The sequence below is a fragment of the Lycium barbarum genome, chromosome 2 (genome assembly GCF_019175385.1).
Source record: "Lycium barbarum isolate Lr01 chromosome 2, ASM1917538v2, whole genome shotgun sequence".
Classification (NCBI taxonomy): Eukaryota; Viridiplantae; Streptophyta; class Magnoliopsida; order Solanales; family Solanaceae; genus Lycium; species Lycium barbarum.
Window position 1 is genome coordinate 123295889 of NC_083338.1, and position 14977 is coordinate 123310865.

The 14977-nt window shown below is 36.4% G+C and overlaps 1 protein-coding gene and 1 long non-coding RNA gene across 2 annotated transcripts; both read left to right on the forward strand.

The window, feature by feature from the left end:
• Nucleotides 1-7984: 7984 nt before the first annotated feature.
• On the forward strand, nt 7985-11041 carry LOC132627029 (G-type lectin S-receptor-like serine/threonine-protein kinase At5g35370). The gene has a single exon (XM_060342080.1). It carries the CDS (start codon nt 8289-8291, stop codon nt 10902-10904), a length of 2616 nt encoding a protein of 871 aa, XP_060198063.1. The 5' UTR covers nt 7985-8288; the 3' UTR covers nt 10905-11041.
• Nucleotides 11042-11768: 727 nt separating this feature from the next.
• LOC132627033 (uncharacterized) lies at nt 11769-14014 on the forward strand. The gene is made up of 4 exons (XR_009577749.1): nt 11769-12281; nt 12404-12563; nt 12944-13094; nt 13783-14014. It is a non-coding gene; the product is annotated as an uncharacterized LOC132627033 (long non-coding RNA).
• The last annotated feature ends 963 nt before the right edge of the window (nt 14015-14977 follow it).

The following is a 14977-nucleotide window of genomic DNA, read 5'->3' on the forward strand; positions in this document are numbered from 1 at the left end:
ATTATATTGTACTGTATTAATGAACACAATGTTTGGAAAGACTGTATCGTTTGTTGTGGTTTAATAACATTTGTATTGTTTAGTTTGACTGTATGGTACTGTATAATAACTTGCAAGTTTACTAAAATGCCCTTAACTCTTAATTAGAAATTAATTTAAATATATTAATAAAACAAAATAGGAACTTTAAAAAATAAGTAGGTAGTGGGTGGGGGTGGGTGGTGTGAGGTGGGTGGTTGTGGGATGAGGGTGGGGGTAGTGGGTGGTAGGGTGGGGGTGAGTGGTTGTGGGGTTGGGTGGTGGTGAGGGGTAGTGGGTGAGGGTGGTGGAGGGGTGGGTGGTGTGAGGTGGGTGGTAGGGTGGGGGTGAGTTGTTGTGGGGTGGGGTTGGGCAGTGGTGAGGGGTAGTGGGTAGTGGGGATAGGTGGCAGAGGAGTGGAGTAGTTGGGGGTGGAGGTGGGGATGGGATGGGGATAGGTGACAGATGAGTGGGGTAGTTGGGGTAGGGGTGAGTGATAGGGTAGGGATGGGTGGGGTGGATGGTGGAGGGTGGGGTGGGGTGGATGGTGGAGTAGGGGTGAGTGTGTTGGTAGCGTGGGGGTGGGGTGGGATGGATGGTGGAGGGTGGGATATAATAGGGAAATAAAATACGTAACCACGGAAAAATCACCAAATCCGTGGTTATAAAAATTGGAACTTTTCATGGTTATATAACCATGTGATAAACCACGGGTTTACAACACCATACCACATCATTTTAAGAATAATAGAAACAAACATAGTTTCATACAAAATCATACATTAATGAACCACGGGAAACCACCATCCAAACAGGGGGTTATAATCCCACAAAACAACCAAAAAACACTCACCCTCAATGCACAATTTGTCATAGCATTCAAGAAAATCAACCCATTATTAATCCACTTTCCTAAAATCTCTCTTTACAACAACCATGAGAAAATACTCAAAATACCCCTCAACGTTTGACCAAAATCCCAACTACACATCTAACCTTTACGGGGGTCCTATTACCCCCCTGGACAATTTTTTTCAGTATCAAAATGCCCTTTTTTGCTGATGTGGACAAGAGCGTGAATGCACAGCCCAGTGGCGCGTAACAGCCTTTAAAAAATAGCATATGACATGTTTTGGAGCGCCAACTCAGCTGCCACATAGATTAATTTTGAACTCCCTCCATTTTTAAGCTACTTCATCTTCTTCTTCACCCTATTTAATACTCATCTCCATTTTTTTTTATCAAAATAATATCAATTATAAATTCATAACATAAAAAATAATACCCCCTACGAAAATCTAATCTGAAGAAAAAAAAACGAAAAATCTGAAGAAAAAAAAATGAAAAATCTGGAAAAAAAAAAAAACAAGGTTGAAAAATCTAATCTTGTTAAAAAAAATCTGATTGGAAGTTGCTTGTTTGGAGTTGCTACTTGTTGTTTGGTTGGAGTTGTTTAAGCACTAATTCTTTGAGTTGATTTTGGGAGAAAATTAAACTCCATTGCTAGGAATTTGGAGAAAGCTATGAAGAACACCAAATGGGTTTCTTTAAATTCTTGATTGTTTGATCAAATTAATGGATGAACTTTGTTCTATTTGGTGTTAGGAAGCTTCCTTTCACATTTGGGTTTGTTTGGATCAGATTTGAGGAAGTTGGTGTGATTTTTTTTTTTCAACTCCTAATGAAGAAGAAGAAGATGATGATGATGATCATGATAATGTCGATGAAGATGAAGGAGAATTGGGTATGGGTTTTCGGATCCTTACTAAAAATGGAGTATGGAAAATTGAGATATTTTTTTTTTTGAAGAAGAAGAAGAGTAGATGGATGGCGGAAGGGGGGAGATTAATAAAAAAATCGGGGGAAATTAAAGATGTGGCACGTAGGCCAGGTGCGTGTGGATAAGCGCCTGTTAATAATTGGGGGTTGTCATATTGAACTCCCACATTAGCAAAAAAGGGGCATTTTGATACTGAAAAAATTTGTCCAGGAGGGTAATAGGACCCCCGCAAATGTTAGGTGTGTAGTTGAAATTTTGGTCATACATTAGGGGTATTTTGAGTATTTTCTCCAACAACCATAATAACTCACATTTCCAACTTTACTTCTCACAACATTCCTACAGCTCATCACTACTCCAAAAAACCACATTCTTTTTAGACAAAATGTTTCGTTCTTATAACATTCTCATTCACTCTTTTTGCCCTTCGCATTGTTTCCACAATTCTTGTTCCTGAATTTCCTCAAAGATGGACGAAACTCATTGCATTCTCTAAACAAGCTGAGTTGGAGCTGATGATGAATAGTTGTCCTCGGGATTTGATTCGAGCTGTGGTTGCGTACGAGGGTAGACGCTGTTTTCGACATTTTGGGGTTGATCCAGTTGGTGTTGCTCGTGCTGTTTTGTCACTTTCGTCTCGTGGTGGTGGTAGTACTGTTACTCAACAGGTACCAAGTATGCAGATAGGATGTTTGTTGTTATGTCTCAATGAAAACATTCAGATGGTTTCTTATTCGTATTACTTCCTCCGTTCTAAAATAAATGAATTTTTTGAATGTGGTACGCTCGTTAAGAAAGTTATTAAAGACATTAGCTAAAGGGTAATTTATCAATATTACTCACTCTGTCCCAACTTATGAGAAATCGTTCGGATTTTGAGGGTAAGACGGTTTAATTTTATCGTGAATTCGAGCATGAAATCTTTATGTTTTCTAAAATAAAATTTACATATTTGAAAATTATATAAAAAGTAGTATAAGTCACAATAATTAATAATTCAAAAATTTAAAAGATACATGAAAAAATTACAGTGAAAATTCAAAATGTGCCACATAAATTGAAATGTTGGGAGTATCTTCTCGCTTCTTTCCAAACTTTTCTTACACTGAGCAGTGGCGGAGGCAGAATTTCAATTCAGGGGGTTCAAAAAATAAAATAAGCACTCTTGTGTTGGCAAATGAGCGGGTCGGATCAGGAATAACTTAAATACATAAAGTATGCTTAACGAAGCACATAGCAATGGAAAGTCAAAAAGCAACTAACTTGCACGAGAGAACCTTAATAGTCCAATAATATATAAAATTTGAAATATAAGTAATACCTTGCACTTTTATCTAAATCACGCAGTAAGGCTTACTTCCTCCGTAAATGGTTCGGAAGAGCTTCTATATCTGAGACAATGTCATCAATGTAGCAAATTGTTAGAAATCAAAGTAGAACTACACATAGGAACTAATTCCTATATAATAAATCAAGCATCACTCTTGCACAGACAATACTAAAAATCATGCTCGAAGCAAGAATAGTGTTGTCAAAGGCCTGCTTGAGGCGTACATAAACCTCGAAGCTGGGTGAAGGCACCTCCGCTCATGATGAAGAAAAATATCACAATAAAATCCCACAATATAGGTAATAAACTAAGCAAAAGCTAATAAAGTAAGAAGTTTCCATTAAGAAAGGCAACTTGAAAGAAATAAACAATTATGTAGACAATTTTACTCATTTAGTTCCTTCTTCCTAGAATAAATTGCTCTTCCTAAAATAAGTAATTTAAACACAACAAGACATTTTCAACTATCATATCTCCAAATACAAAAAATATGAGACAGTCTTTAATAAGATTTGGAGGGTGGATGTGATAGATTTGATTATCTGCTCATACTAAATGCATATTATGGACTAACTCTTCTTTTACTAGCAATCATATATATATTGAGAGACAAAAGTACTGATAATGTGGAGACTCCAAAATATGAAGTACTACTTAATACTGACCAACTTGAGGAGGAAGTGAGAAGCTTTAGTAGGCGTTTGAGCATCTTTGGTTTAAGTTATAAAAAAAAATATTTGAAGTTAAAGAGAAGGTATTTGTAAGTTAATTTATGTCCTAATTTGTCTTTTTGCTGCGATTAGTGAGAACACTGAGATATATTCATTTATATTAAAATTACAACTGAAAAATTGCATCTGAAAGTTGACTATCATATCTCCAAGATTCCATGGGTATAATCTAAAAAGCAAGAGAGAAAATTTTGCAACTGACCAATTCTCAGTCACTCCGGGCAAATTTGAAGCTGTCGAGCTAAAATTTATAGCAAATATACAAAATAACAACAACAACAACAACAACAACAACAACAACATACCCAGTATTTTATTCTCGCAATAAAGCAAATATATAGAATTTTAGAAAAGATAAAAAAAAAATGGAGAAAGGAGGGATCTAAGAACTTACCGAAGAAGCCATGAACGGAGACCAGAGAGCAGTGGCGGAGGCAAACAAATCAACAAAAAAAAACTGAGCAAAAAAAAAAAAAAAAGAAAGGTGTTAGGTGAGGTGACAGTGACGGAAGAGAAGAGAAAGAAAACATTTGGTTTGTTCAATATTTGACTTATTTAGGGATTTGAATCCAATCAGATTTGTCCCCTACAAAACTAGGTCGTTTTGTCCATTTATTTTAAGTAAATATAACGTTACTAAACTACGTCGTTTTGTTTAATGAAACAGCTGAAATAAAATGTTCAGGAAAATATTGCAAGCACGGCTGCTGGGGTTCGAACCCGCGTGTAACGGGCAACTCTGAACCCCCTGCGCCACTGAGCTGTGCCTTTCGTTTGTTTTGAGGGGGTTCAATATTAAATATATACACATAAAATAAAAATTTGGCCTTATATAAACAGTGTAATTTTTCGACTGAAGGGGTTCGGATGAACACCCTGGGATATACGTAGATCCGCCCCTGACACTGAGAGATAATGTTGGGCTTTTTAAAAGACCCATTAATTAAAGAGAAGATAATTTTGGAAAAATTCAATTAATACATCTTTAGACTTTCAAAAAATCATTCATTTTGCACTATAAAAAAGTGCAAAAATTGATTTATATTGGAATGGAGGGAGTATTAGTCGGTGTTCTTAAATGCGTTTTTGGGGCAAGTCCTGGGGCAAAGCGTATCAAAAATGCACCGAGGCGTACAGGCGGGGCGTAAGTATCTTGGGGCGTAAGCCTCAACCTTCGGGGCGTTCGCCTAGGTGTAAGCTCCGGAAACTTTTACAAATTTGAGCCAAAATTACTTAATAATTTTTTATTAAAAAAGTTAAATATCCAATAATTAACTCATAGTAAATTCTCAAACTAAATATCTCAAAAAGTCAAAAAAAAAAAAAAATTCTAATCGTTTATCCTAATTTCATAAGCTTTTCTCATTGTTGTTTACGGAGTAACATATACACTTTACACCTTTGTATGCAAAGTAAACTGCAAAGCAAATAGTTTTGTCCTCTAATTCTTACGATCTTCCATGTTTGCATTTTCCTTCTTTATACTTTATTTTCTTCAAGATTTTCTTAGTATTCTTCAATTTATCTTTTTCAAGATAATTTTTAGTTTTAGAATTTCTTTTGATATCACTCTAGTTTAGATAATGTTTTGAAGACTCTACTTTGACTATTTGTATTATAATAAGTATTAATTTGTATCTAGTTTTAAGTTTTAAAATAATAACTTTATATTATTGTCAATTTTATCTTTGAATTATTAGGACAGGGTATCGTTTTGTCAACTCTAATTATGTTTCATCATAGTCATGTTATTGCGTAATGCATCTTTACATTCACTTTTTCAAGATTTTTTTAATAGTTCATGCATATGTCAGCATGTTAATAATAAATATATACATTTTTATACTTAATCTTTTTTTTATTTATATAATTTTAATATATTTTTTACTTATATTTTTATTTTATTAATTTAGAAAATATTAAAAATTAAGTACCCATGGGGCTTACGCCTGGGCGAGGCATATGTAAAACATCTCGCCTTACGCCCGCGCCTTTTAAAACACTGGTCATAAAAACTGTGTAATTTTGTATACTTGATGGAGTCTAAAGAACCAGGCCAGGATAGCTGGCCCACAGGCTTGTTCCTCTGTCATAACGGCCCAGAGGCTAGCAGGCCCAAATCCCAAACACAAGATCACTTTGGGCGTTGACTTAGGTCATTCTTCTAAGGGATTTTTATGCTTTTGGTGCTCGGTTAAAAATAATTACAGCGGCTAATCAATATACATTAATTATGTATAAAATTTATATATGTTTTGCCTACTACAATTAATAGACAAAGAACATACATCTGTTAGCTATTATTTTGGTGGATGACTATGTATTGCAGAGATCCTTCGTCTATAATAAGCTCTCTTGATAATATTCATTTTTGGCCGTTAGCTGCAGTTAAAAATTAAGGTTTAGAGTTCCTTCTGTCTTTAGAAAAGAGAAAGGGAGCACTCTGTCTTTTATTTAAATTTTGGTTTCAACTTTTAAGGGGGTTGAGGCTAGGATAACTAAAGCTGCAAAATAATTTAGCAGTGCAACTTTCATTTTTATTATATAAAATTTATTTTATTATGGGGATGGCTCTTTTATCAGTTTAGATATATTAGTGGGGTGTTGCTAAGGCTAGACATGCAAAATTTAGAAGTAGAGTGGCGTGTTTATGGTAGAATATTTAGACAGAAAATGGGCTGTCAGTAGACCAGATAAGCCACAAATGTGTGCAAGTGTATGATGGGTCTCACTAAAGACTTAATTCAGGTAACAGTTGCTGTCAGCACAATTATCTTCAATAAAATAATCATTGGACCATAACTCCATGTATGCTGCAAGTAAACCGTCAACCGGTTCGGGTTAACCGGCCGAACAGGTTCAAACAGGTAACCGGATCGGTAAAATCGGAACCGGTTGACCGTATATTAACTACCGGTCCGGTTTCTATTTTTTTGGAACCGAAACCGGACGGTAAAACCGGTCGAATTAAATTTTTTTTTTTAAATGTAGCCATTGGGCTGCTAATTTGGACCATTGGCCAACGGTCCATTTGCAAAAATGGCCGTTGTCAAACGGTCCCAAACCCATATTTTGGCCCCCCCAACCCCCCAAACTTTTTTTTTTAACACTTAACCCATCCCCCACCCCTATATAAACCCCTCTCCATTTTCATTTTAATCCACACCAATTCACTCTTCTCAATCTCTCAATTATAGTTACTTTGCAATAATTAGCCACTTTAAATAACTCATGCATTATTTGCAAGTTAAAAAAACTACAACTTGCAAATAAATATTATTCAAGAATGAATAAAATATATGGCTTGTTGAGCTTTCTTTACTTGTGTTCATATTTTTACTTATATTAAGTTAGGAATATACCTAAAATATACTAAGAATATACTTATAATATACATCTACTTAAATTAAAAATTAGAAAGTTATATACTTGAAAAATAACTAAAATATACTAAGAATATACTTATAATATAAATATACTTAATTTGTAAATTACGAATTTATAAACTTAGAAAAAAATTAAGTTATAATATATAAGTATTATATAGTATACATATAACTTAAACACACACACACATATATATATATATTAAGTTATATAAATATATAACTTAATATATATACACAATACGTATATGCTGTATTGTTGTTAGTCAGTAAATATATAAACCTTACTTATAAATAAATATAACATATGTAAATATACCTATAATATGCTAATAAATACTATAATATATATATATATATATATATATAATATACAAAAAAAGAAGAAGAGATTTTGACACTTTTGAACCGGACCTATCCGGTTTCGATTATTTAACCGGTAAATCGAAACTCGTGGCCGGTTTCGATTTTTGAACCGGAAACCGGCCGGTTTGTTAACCAGTTACCAGTCTGGTCCGGTTCAAACCGGTTAACAGGACTAGCTGCAAGTGGTCTTTGGTCAGAAGGATTACATGTCGCACTTTGTGTCTATTTCTTTAGAGTCGTAGGAAAACCACCCCTCTTGTTTATTAATTAAAAAAAATGGGTTGTGTCACCTCAAGTGAATATAAAATTAGAAGTAAACGATACCTTTTATTTGAATAAATGACTTTAGAGAATATAATATGAGGTCATGGTTCATGAGTGCTCAATATTCTTATACCATTAATAACCATGGATTCAGGCATTCATGCCAGGTAGACGCTGCAAATATTATAATTTACGCGCTCAATTGTTGCTAGCACCTAATGTGACACATATCTGTACTTGGTCACCAATCAATATCAAGTTGGTGTAAACAGAGTTAATCCAGTAGTCAACGTTAAGCATTAGAAGGAAAGCATGAAAAAGCAAATGCAGAAAGTAATAATAGACCAATTCCAGCCTCATCTATACAATTTCCAGCCAAGCTCTTTTTGTTCTTTCTTTCATCATTACTCTATATGGAGTTCATCTTATTCTTTCTCATTTTATCTTTGTTCAGTATTCCTGTCTTTGGTTTTACGTTGACAGAATTTGTCTATCCCAACTTTACCGCGTCCAATCTCCAATTTATCGATAGCACTGGAAGTTTCTTGGTTTCTCACAATGGAACATTCAAAGCTGCTATCTTCAATCCCGGTTCCGAACAAGTTAATTTCTATTTCTGTGTTATCCATGTTGAATCCAATACCATTATCTGGTCTGCAAATGGTGATGCACCTGTTTCGAATTCAGGAATTATGAGGTTGACCAATAATGGTATCAATATTACTGAAAAAGATGGCAGTTTAAAGTGGTCAACTCCACCATTAAAGTTAGCAGTATACGCGATGCAGCTAACTGAGGCTGGAAATCTCCTTCTCCTTGATCAGCTTAATGGGACTCTTTGGGAAAGCTTTAATCATCCGACAGATACAATTGTAATTGGACAGAAGTTGCGTGTAGGCATGATGCTTTCAAGTGCAATATCAGGTGCTGACTTGTCAAAGGGTCATTACAGGCTTTCTTTGACTGCTTCCGATGCTATGTTACAGTGGCAAGGTCTGACATACTGGAAATTGTCCATGGAAACCAAAGCTTATGCTAATTCAAATTCTGCAGTGGAATACATGTCTGTCAATCAAACAGGTCTGTATCTTTTTGGTCAAGATGGTTCTGTAGTTGTGATAATGGTGAGCTTGTTAAAATCCACTTTTCGAATTGCCAAATTGGATGATTCAGGTCAGTTGATAGTTATTAGTTTTGTTGCCCCTGACATCAAACAAGATTTTGTTGGGCCAGTGGATGGGTGTAGAGTACCTTATGTTTGTGGAGGGCTTGGTGTATGCACCTCCGGCACGTTATCAGATAATCCTAAATGTTCCTGTCCTGCTAACTTCAATCTTAGATCACATAATTCAAGCAGCTGTGTGCCTAGTGACAGTTCCTATTCTTTGCCAGTTTCTTGTAATTCCACAAAATACAGCAATCTGTCAAATTCTTCCTCCATGTTGTACATAAGACTTGGCTTTGGTATGGATTATTTCACTACTGATTTCACCAAGCCCTTCAGGTATGGGGCAAATTTATCCGTGTGTCAAAATCTCTGCTCAGAAGACTGTTCATGCTTGGGGATATTCTACGCAAACTCATCTGGTTCTTGTTACAAACTTGAAGATGAAATAGGGTCAATTATGTTAAGGACAGGTAGAAATAATGATCTGTTGGGATTTGTTAAGATCCTGATTGGAGGTTCAACAACCTTAAGGGACAATGATGATTTTGATCAGGAAACTGCAGACTTTTCTTTAGTTGCAACAGTGGTCTTACCTTTCACAGGAATCTTCCTACTGATGGGTTTGGCTTTGATTTTGTGGAGAAGATCTAGACCCCAAACAATCGAAAAGATAAAATCCAAAAATAGCCAACCCAGTTCTCCTTATTCAGAGGACCTGGATGCCTTCTCCATCCCAGGATTACCTGTAAGGTTCGAGTACAAACATCTTCAGGCTGCAACTGATAATTTCAAGACTCAGATCGGGACAGGAGGCTTTGGTGCTGTATATAAGGGCGTGCTCCCTGACAATACTCTGGTTGCCGTAAAGAAGATAATAAGTTTAAGCATTCAAGGGCAGAGAGATTTTTGTACTGAGATTGCAATCATTGGTAGTATTCACCACATAAACTTGGTCAAGTTGAAAGGTTTCTGTGCTCAAGAGAGACAACGCCTATTGGTTTATGAATATATGAACCGTGGATCGCTTGATCGCACTCTTTTTGGTAATATACCTGTCCTGGAATGGCAAGAACGGGTTGAGATCGCTCTTGGTTCTGCCCGCGGACTTGCATACTTGCACAGTGGCTGTGAACAAAAGATTGTCCACTGTGATGTGAAGCCAGAGAACATTCTCTTGCACGATAATTTTCAGGCAAAAATATCTGATTTTGGCCTCTCCAAGCTGCTGAATCGAGAACAGTCCAGTCTAATCACAACAATGAGGGGGACTCGTGGCTACCTTGCTCCTGAATGGCTGACAAGTTCTTCAATCTCAGACAAAACTGATGTCTATAGCTTTGGAATGGTACTCCTTGAAATTGTAAGTGGAAGGAAGAACTGCTCTCCAAGAACACAAAGTCACAGCCTTGATGATACTGTCACTGGAGATCACTCATCATCTTCATCTGCACGGGAACTTGTTTATTTCCCTTTATTTGCATTAGAGATGCATGAGCAAGGAAGGTACCTTGAACTTGCTGACCCAAAACTTGAAGGGCGGGTCAGTGGTGGAGATATTGAGAAGTTTGTGCGAGTAGCATTGTGCTGTGTCCATGAGGAGCCATCTCTCAGGCCAACTATGGTTAGTGTTGTTAGCATGTTGGAGGGCGAGATACCACCGACTGAGCCAAGAATGGAATCTCTAAACTTTTTACGCTTCTACGGGCGACGTTTTGCTGAGGCATCAACCATGGAAGAAGCTGGCGGCCGGACTGATGTCATGTTGTATCCGCAAGCAAATACTTCTCATACAACCTCTCGGAGCGTCTCTAATGCTTACTTCTCTTATATTTCGTCCCAACAGATCTCGGGTCCAAGATAGAGTCTAGCTGGTGCCACTTGATTCTATAGAAATGAAGTGCAGATAATCTGTAAATTGTAGTCCAAATGTATATTAGGTTACTCATGAAGAAACATGAAAATGGAATTTCTAAAAAGGGAATATATTCCATTCTTAAATCTTGTTTCAGCTTGTTTGGATACAGCAACTGTGTTTAATGTCTGTGTCCAGTAAATGGTGCAAGGCAGTCCCCAGTCTCTACGTCGGACTACCAAGTCTTGGTCCTTCTATCCAAAAAGGACAAAAGCAAGCAAAACAAATTAGAAAAACTAATACTGCTTATACTAAAAGCAAGATGTTTTTGGATGAAACTAAAAGCAAGATGTTTCAGTGGCAGCATTTATATAACGGCATGGAGGATGCTATGCTTGGGTATGTTAAGCACTCAAAAAATAAGAATAGCTTGGTTTTGTCATTAGGTTTATTAGACTTGCAGAGTATGTTTAGGTAAAAAAGAAGCAACGGGATGGGTGTGGAACATCTACAACTTGACAGCCATTAAAATGAGACCTAGAAATTCTTTAGCAGTGAGAGAAAGGTGACCCTAAGAGATGAGCATCACCTTCATGATATTCTGATTTCTTCTTTTGGAAAATAGCTACTTAGCTAGCACCTTCTTATGACTTCCTCATTCAACGTAGAAATGTATGTTTCATCCTGACACCTCCACTATGACCATCCTTTTTCCCTTCGCCCGCCCTCCAACCCCAGTAAATGGGAACTGATCTTGCTTTATGCTGAAGTATTTATATTATACTATATATTTATATGTGGAAAATGCCTCACAACTATAACAATCCAGATAAGAATCCAATAATCCCATGGAAAATGCCTCACAATTATAACAATCAAGATAAGAATCCAATAATCCCATTTCTTACTTAAATGAAGACTAAATGGATTACTGCTGCTAAGAGCTTCCCCTAGATTTGTTGTACGAAGAGCATTTCCATTTTTCCTTTCTATTAAACACAGAGTACTTTCCTTCCGATTGGCCCTCTCTGAATCTCATCCGGTGCACTTGCAGGAAATCCACCTGTACCAGCCAAAGGATCCAAATGTCATTTTTACAGCATCCGTTATTTAACATGATTCTCATGCTCACTAGATATATATTTCATATTTGTCCCTCCATGACAAGTCATGTGATCTATTTGTTTTTTTTTCTTGTTATGCATGAATTCTAACAGCGCCTACGGCAGAACAGACATATTGGGGACATGGTATTTATGGTATTCAATCTGCATCAAAGTTTTATTTCGGGAAGCACATATCCCTTCTTAGCTTGGGGGAATGTGCTATGCTTGCAGCAATGATACCAGCGCCAGAGCTGCGGTCACCATTCAGGGACTCTAGCAGGTTTGTAGCTCATAGAAACTTGTAACTTACTGTTTCCCTGTTGGACGTAGCTTCTTCTTATGGGGGTACTTCTGCAATTTATTGCTTGTCTGGAAACATAAACCTTGATGTGATGTCCTCAGAGGAAAGATCTTCCAAGCTAGAGTTTTGAAAAGGATGGTCGAATTTGGATCTCTTGATGTCGAGGTGGCAGGCATTGCTGTAAAACAACCTCTCGTATTTAATTCTGGAAGCTCAGATCATTCAGATGGGTTCTTGATTATATCGTCTTTTTCTCAAGAGGTAAATCCAGATTTCTTTTTTCCAGTCTCATTTCAGTTCTGATCTTAAATATTGAGCCGGTGCATTTTCCCTCTACAAAACTCAATGAGATGAATCATCTTTGTCAAATCCGTAACAAGATCAAACTTTGTCAGTTTCTTTGCCCATCATTCCTCAGTTACATCCATTACTTGAGATTATTATCATGATCATTTTACTCTTTTAGAAACCCTCGGAAAAGCATTTAACATCTAAAACTTACGAAACATGGTTATTAGCCTAGAAGTTAATACTTATCTAGCATTGACAACTCCAACGATAAGTTCTTCAAGCAAGTTTGTTGGTTCAATGAACTACCTTATAATTTACTTTGTCTTGTTTCTGGTGAATTCATCATTTAGCATTCAGGTATGAACACAGTGTGACGGAGGGTTATTCGAAGTGAAAGAGGACATGGAGAGAAGGGCAACTGGCGTAAAACGATCGGGGAAGCATTGATTTCTGTCATGGTTGATGTTTCAGATCAAAAGAAACATCTTTTCATGATCAGACGTAAGAGATCTCTTTCAACATTCTCTATTAATTCTGCCATGGTTGATGTTTCAGATTTGATTATCTCATGCTAGTTTAACGTAGTTTCTTGTGTGGCAGTCCTAACGTAGTTTCTTGGGTGGCAGTCCTTTTGCAAAAGGTGCATTAGAGAGTAACAAAAGAATATTTGCCAGTGTTATTTGGTGGTCGAAACATAAAAATTACATTCATATGTAAATCACTTGTCTGAGTGTGTGCTCCCATCCGAAAATTTAAATTGATAGTAGTACTTAAAATTTTGACTTAGTTACTCTATTTAGAGAATAACATTGGTATACCCTTTTAAAGACTAGTTAAAAATGTCTTGTTTTTCTGTTTTTATTCTTGTCGTCTTCTTTTTTTTCCTTCTAGATTTAATTTATATTAAAAATATTTTGTACCAAGTTGAAAGGAAAACATTTTAGTGACTGAATATTTTGGATCAAAAAGTTTGATTTGTAAAAGTGTTTTCGGATATTTACTCAACACTGTAAAACTACTTTTAAATGTTACTGCAACGCACTCCTAAATACTCTCTGCTAACGATTTACTTTTTTCATAGTCGTTGAGGTTATTTCCTGGCTACTGAGCTTATTGAGTCGAAGAACAGGATAACCATAGATTGTTATAATAAGCCATCGATCGAGCTTACCACAAATTTGATTTGCAGGTATGACACCAACAAGAAGGGAATTCATTACCAATTTGTGTGATATACAAATTGGTGCAATGACCTCATGCATAAAGATCATTCGAAGGGCTCAGCAAGGAACTCCAAAAAGATCCCGGGAGAATTCAGAATTGGGCCTTTTGATAGCACCAAAAGATCCCAAATGGAGGGACTTCAAACATAAGTTCCTCCGTGTAAACGTTCTCTCAACTTTCGAACACTGAAGTGCATAATTTAAGTGACAAATGTCTATATAATGAACATATGTCTTGCATTAATTGATATGGTGCAAATATTGCGTGCAGCTTTGTCAAATTAGCACTAAACCTGTCAAAACGGGCCGGTTGAACCGGTTGTAACGGGTGACCGGAACCGACTAAGCTGATCTTGTACCTGGATTACCGGTTCCCGATTGACGGGTACCCGTTTGAGACGGGCCAGTTACGGGTTGGCAAAATAAAATTCAGTGAACCAGTGAACCGGTTAACCGGCTGAATTTTTTTTTTTTAATTCAGCCAAATATAGCCGTTACTGTGCCGTTGCTCAATGGACCAATTTGCAGAAATGGTTGTTGGCAACTGCCAAAATTTGATTCCCCCTGCCCCAAACTTTTATTTTTAACACTTTAACCCCTCCATTTTATTTCCATCCACATGAATTCTCTCTACACTTGCTCTCAATTTATAGCTATTTTGCAACAACTAGCCACTTTAAAATTACAACTTCTCTCAATTATACACTATAAAGTTTCCTTCAAGTTTCAATTTTATATTTTGCAATTATACAAAGAAAGTGTTGGTGGAGTTGGAGATTTTGCAACAATCCGAAGTAGCTTCAAAACTTTGGTGGATTTGCAATTCTAGCCGCCTTCAATTCAACATTTGTATTGTCGGAATTTATTTCAACAATTTGATTCCTTCGTTCCAATTCTATCTTTAATTTCCGCAATTTAATTTCCACAATTTAATTTTTGCAATTTAACTTTCGCAATTTAATTTCTTACAATTTATTTTCTTGCGATTTATTTGCTTGCGATTTAATTTCTTGCTATTTAATTATGAAGAGACGGGGCTTCTTTGGTGGTGGTAGTAGTAGTGGTGGTAGGGGGAGGGGAAACATGGATGAAACATTTGTGGGTGAAACACCCAATATAGGTTATGTCATTAGTGAAAATAATCCAACTTTAGATAGCGAA

Bases quoted from the DNA above. Each gene is read 5' to 3' on its own strand.
- LOC132627029 (XM_060342080.1), top strand. From the start codon at position 8,289: ATGGAGTTCATCTTATTCTTTCTCATTTTATCTTTGTTCAGTATTCCT.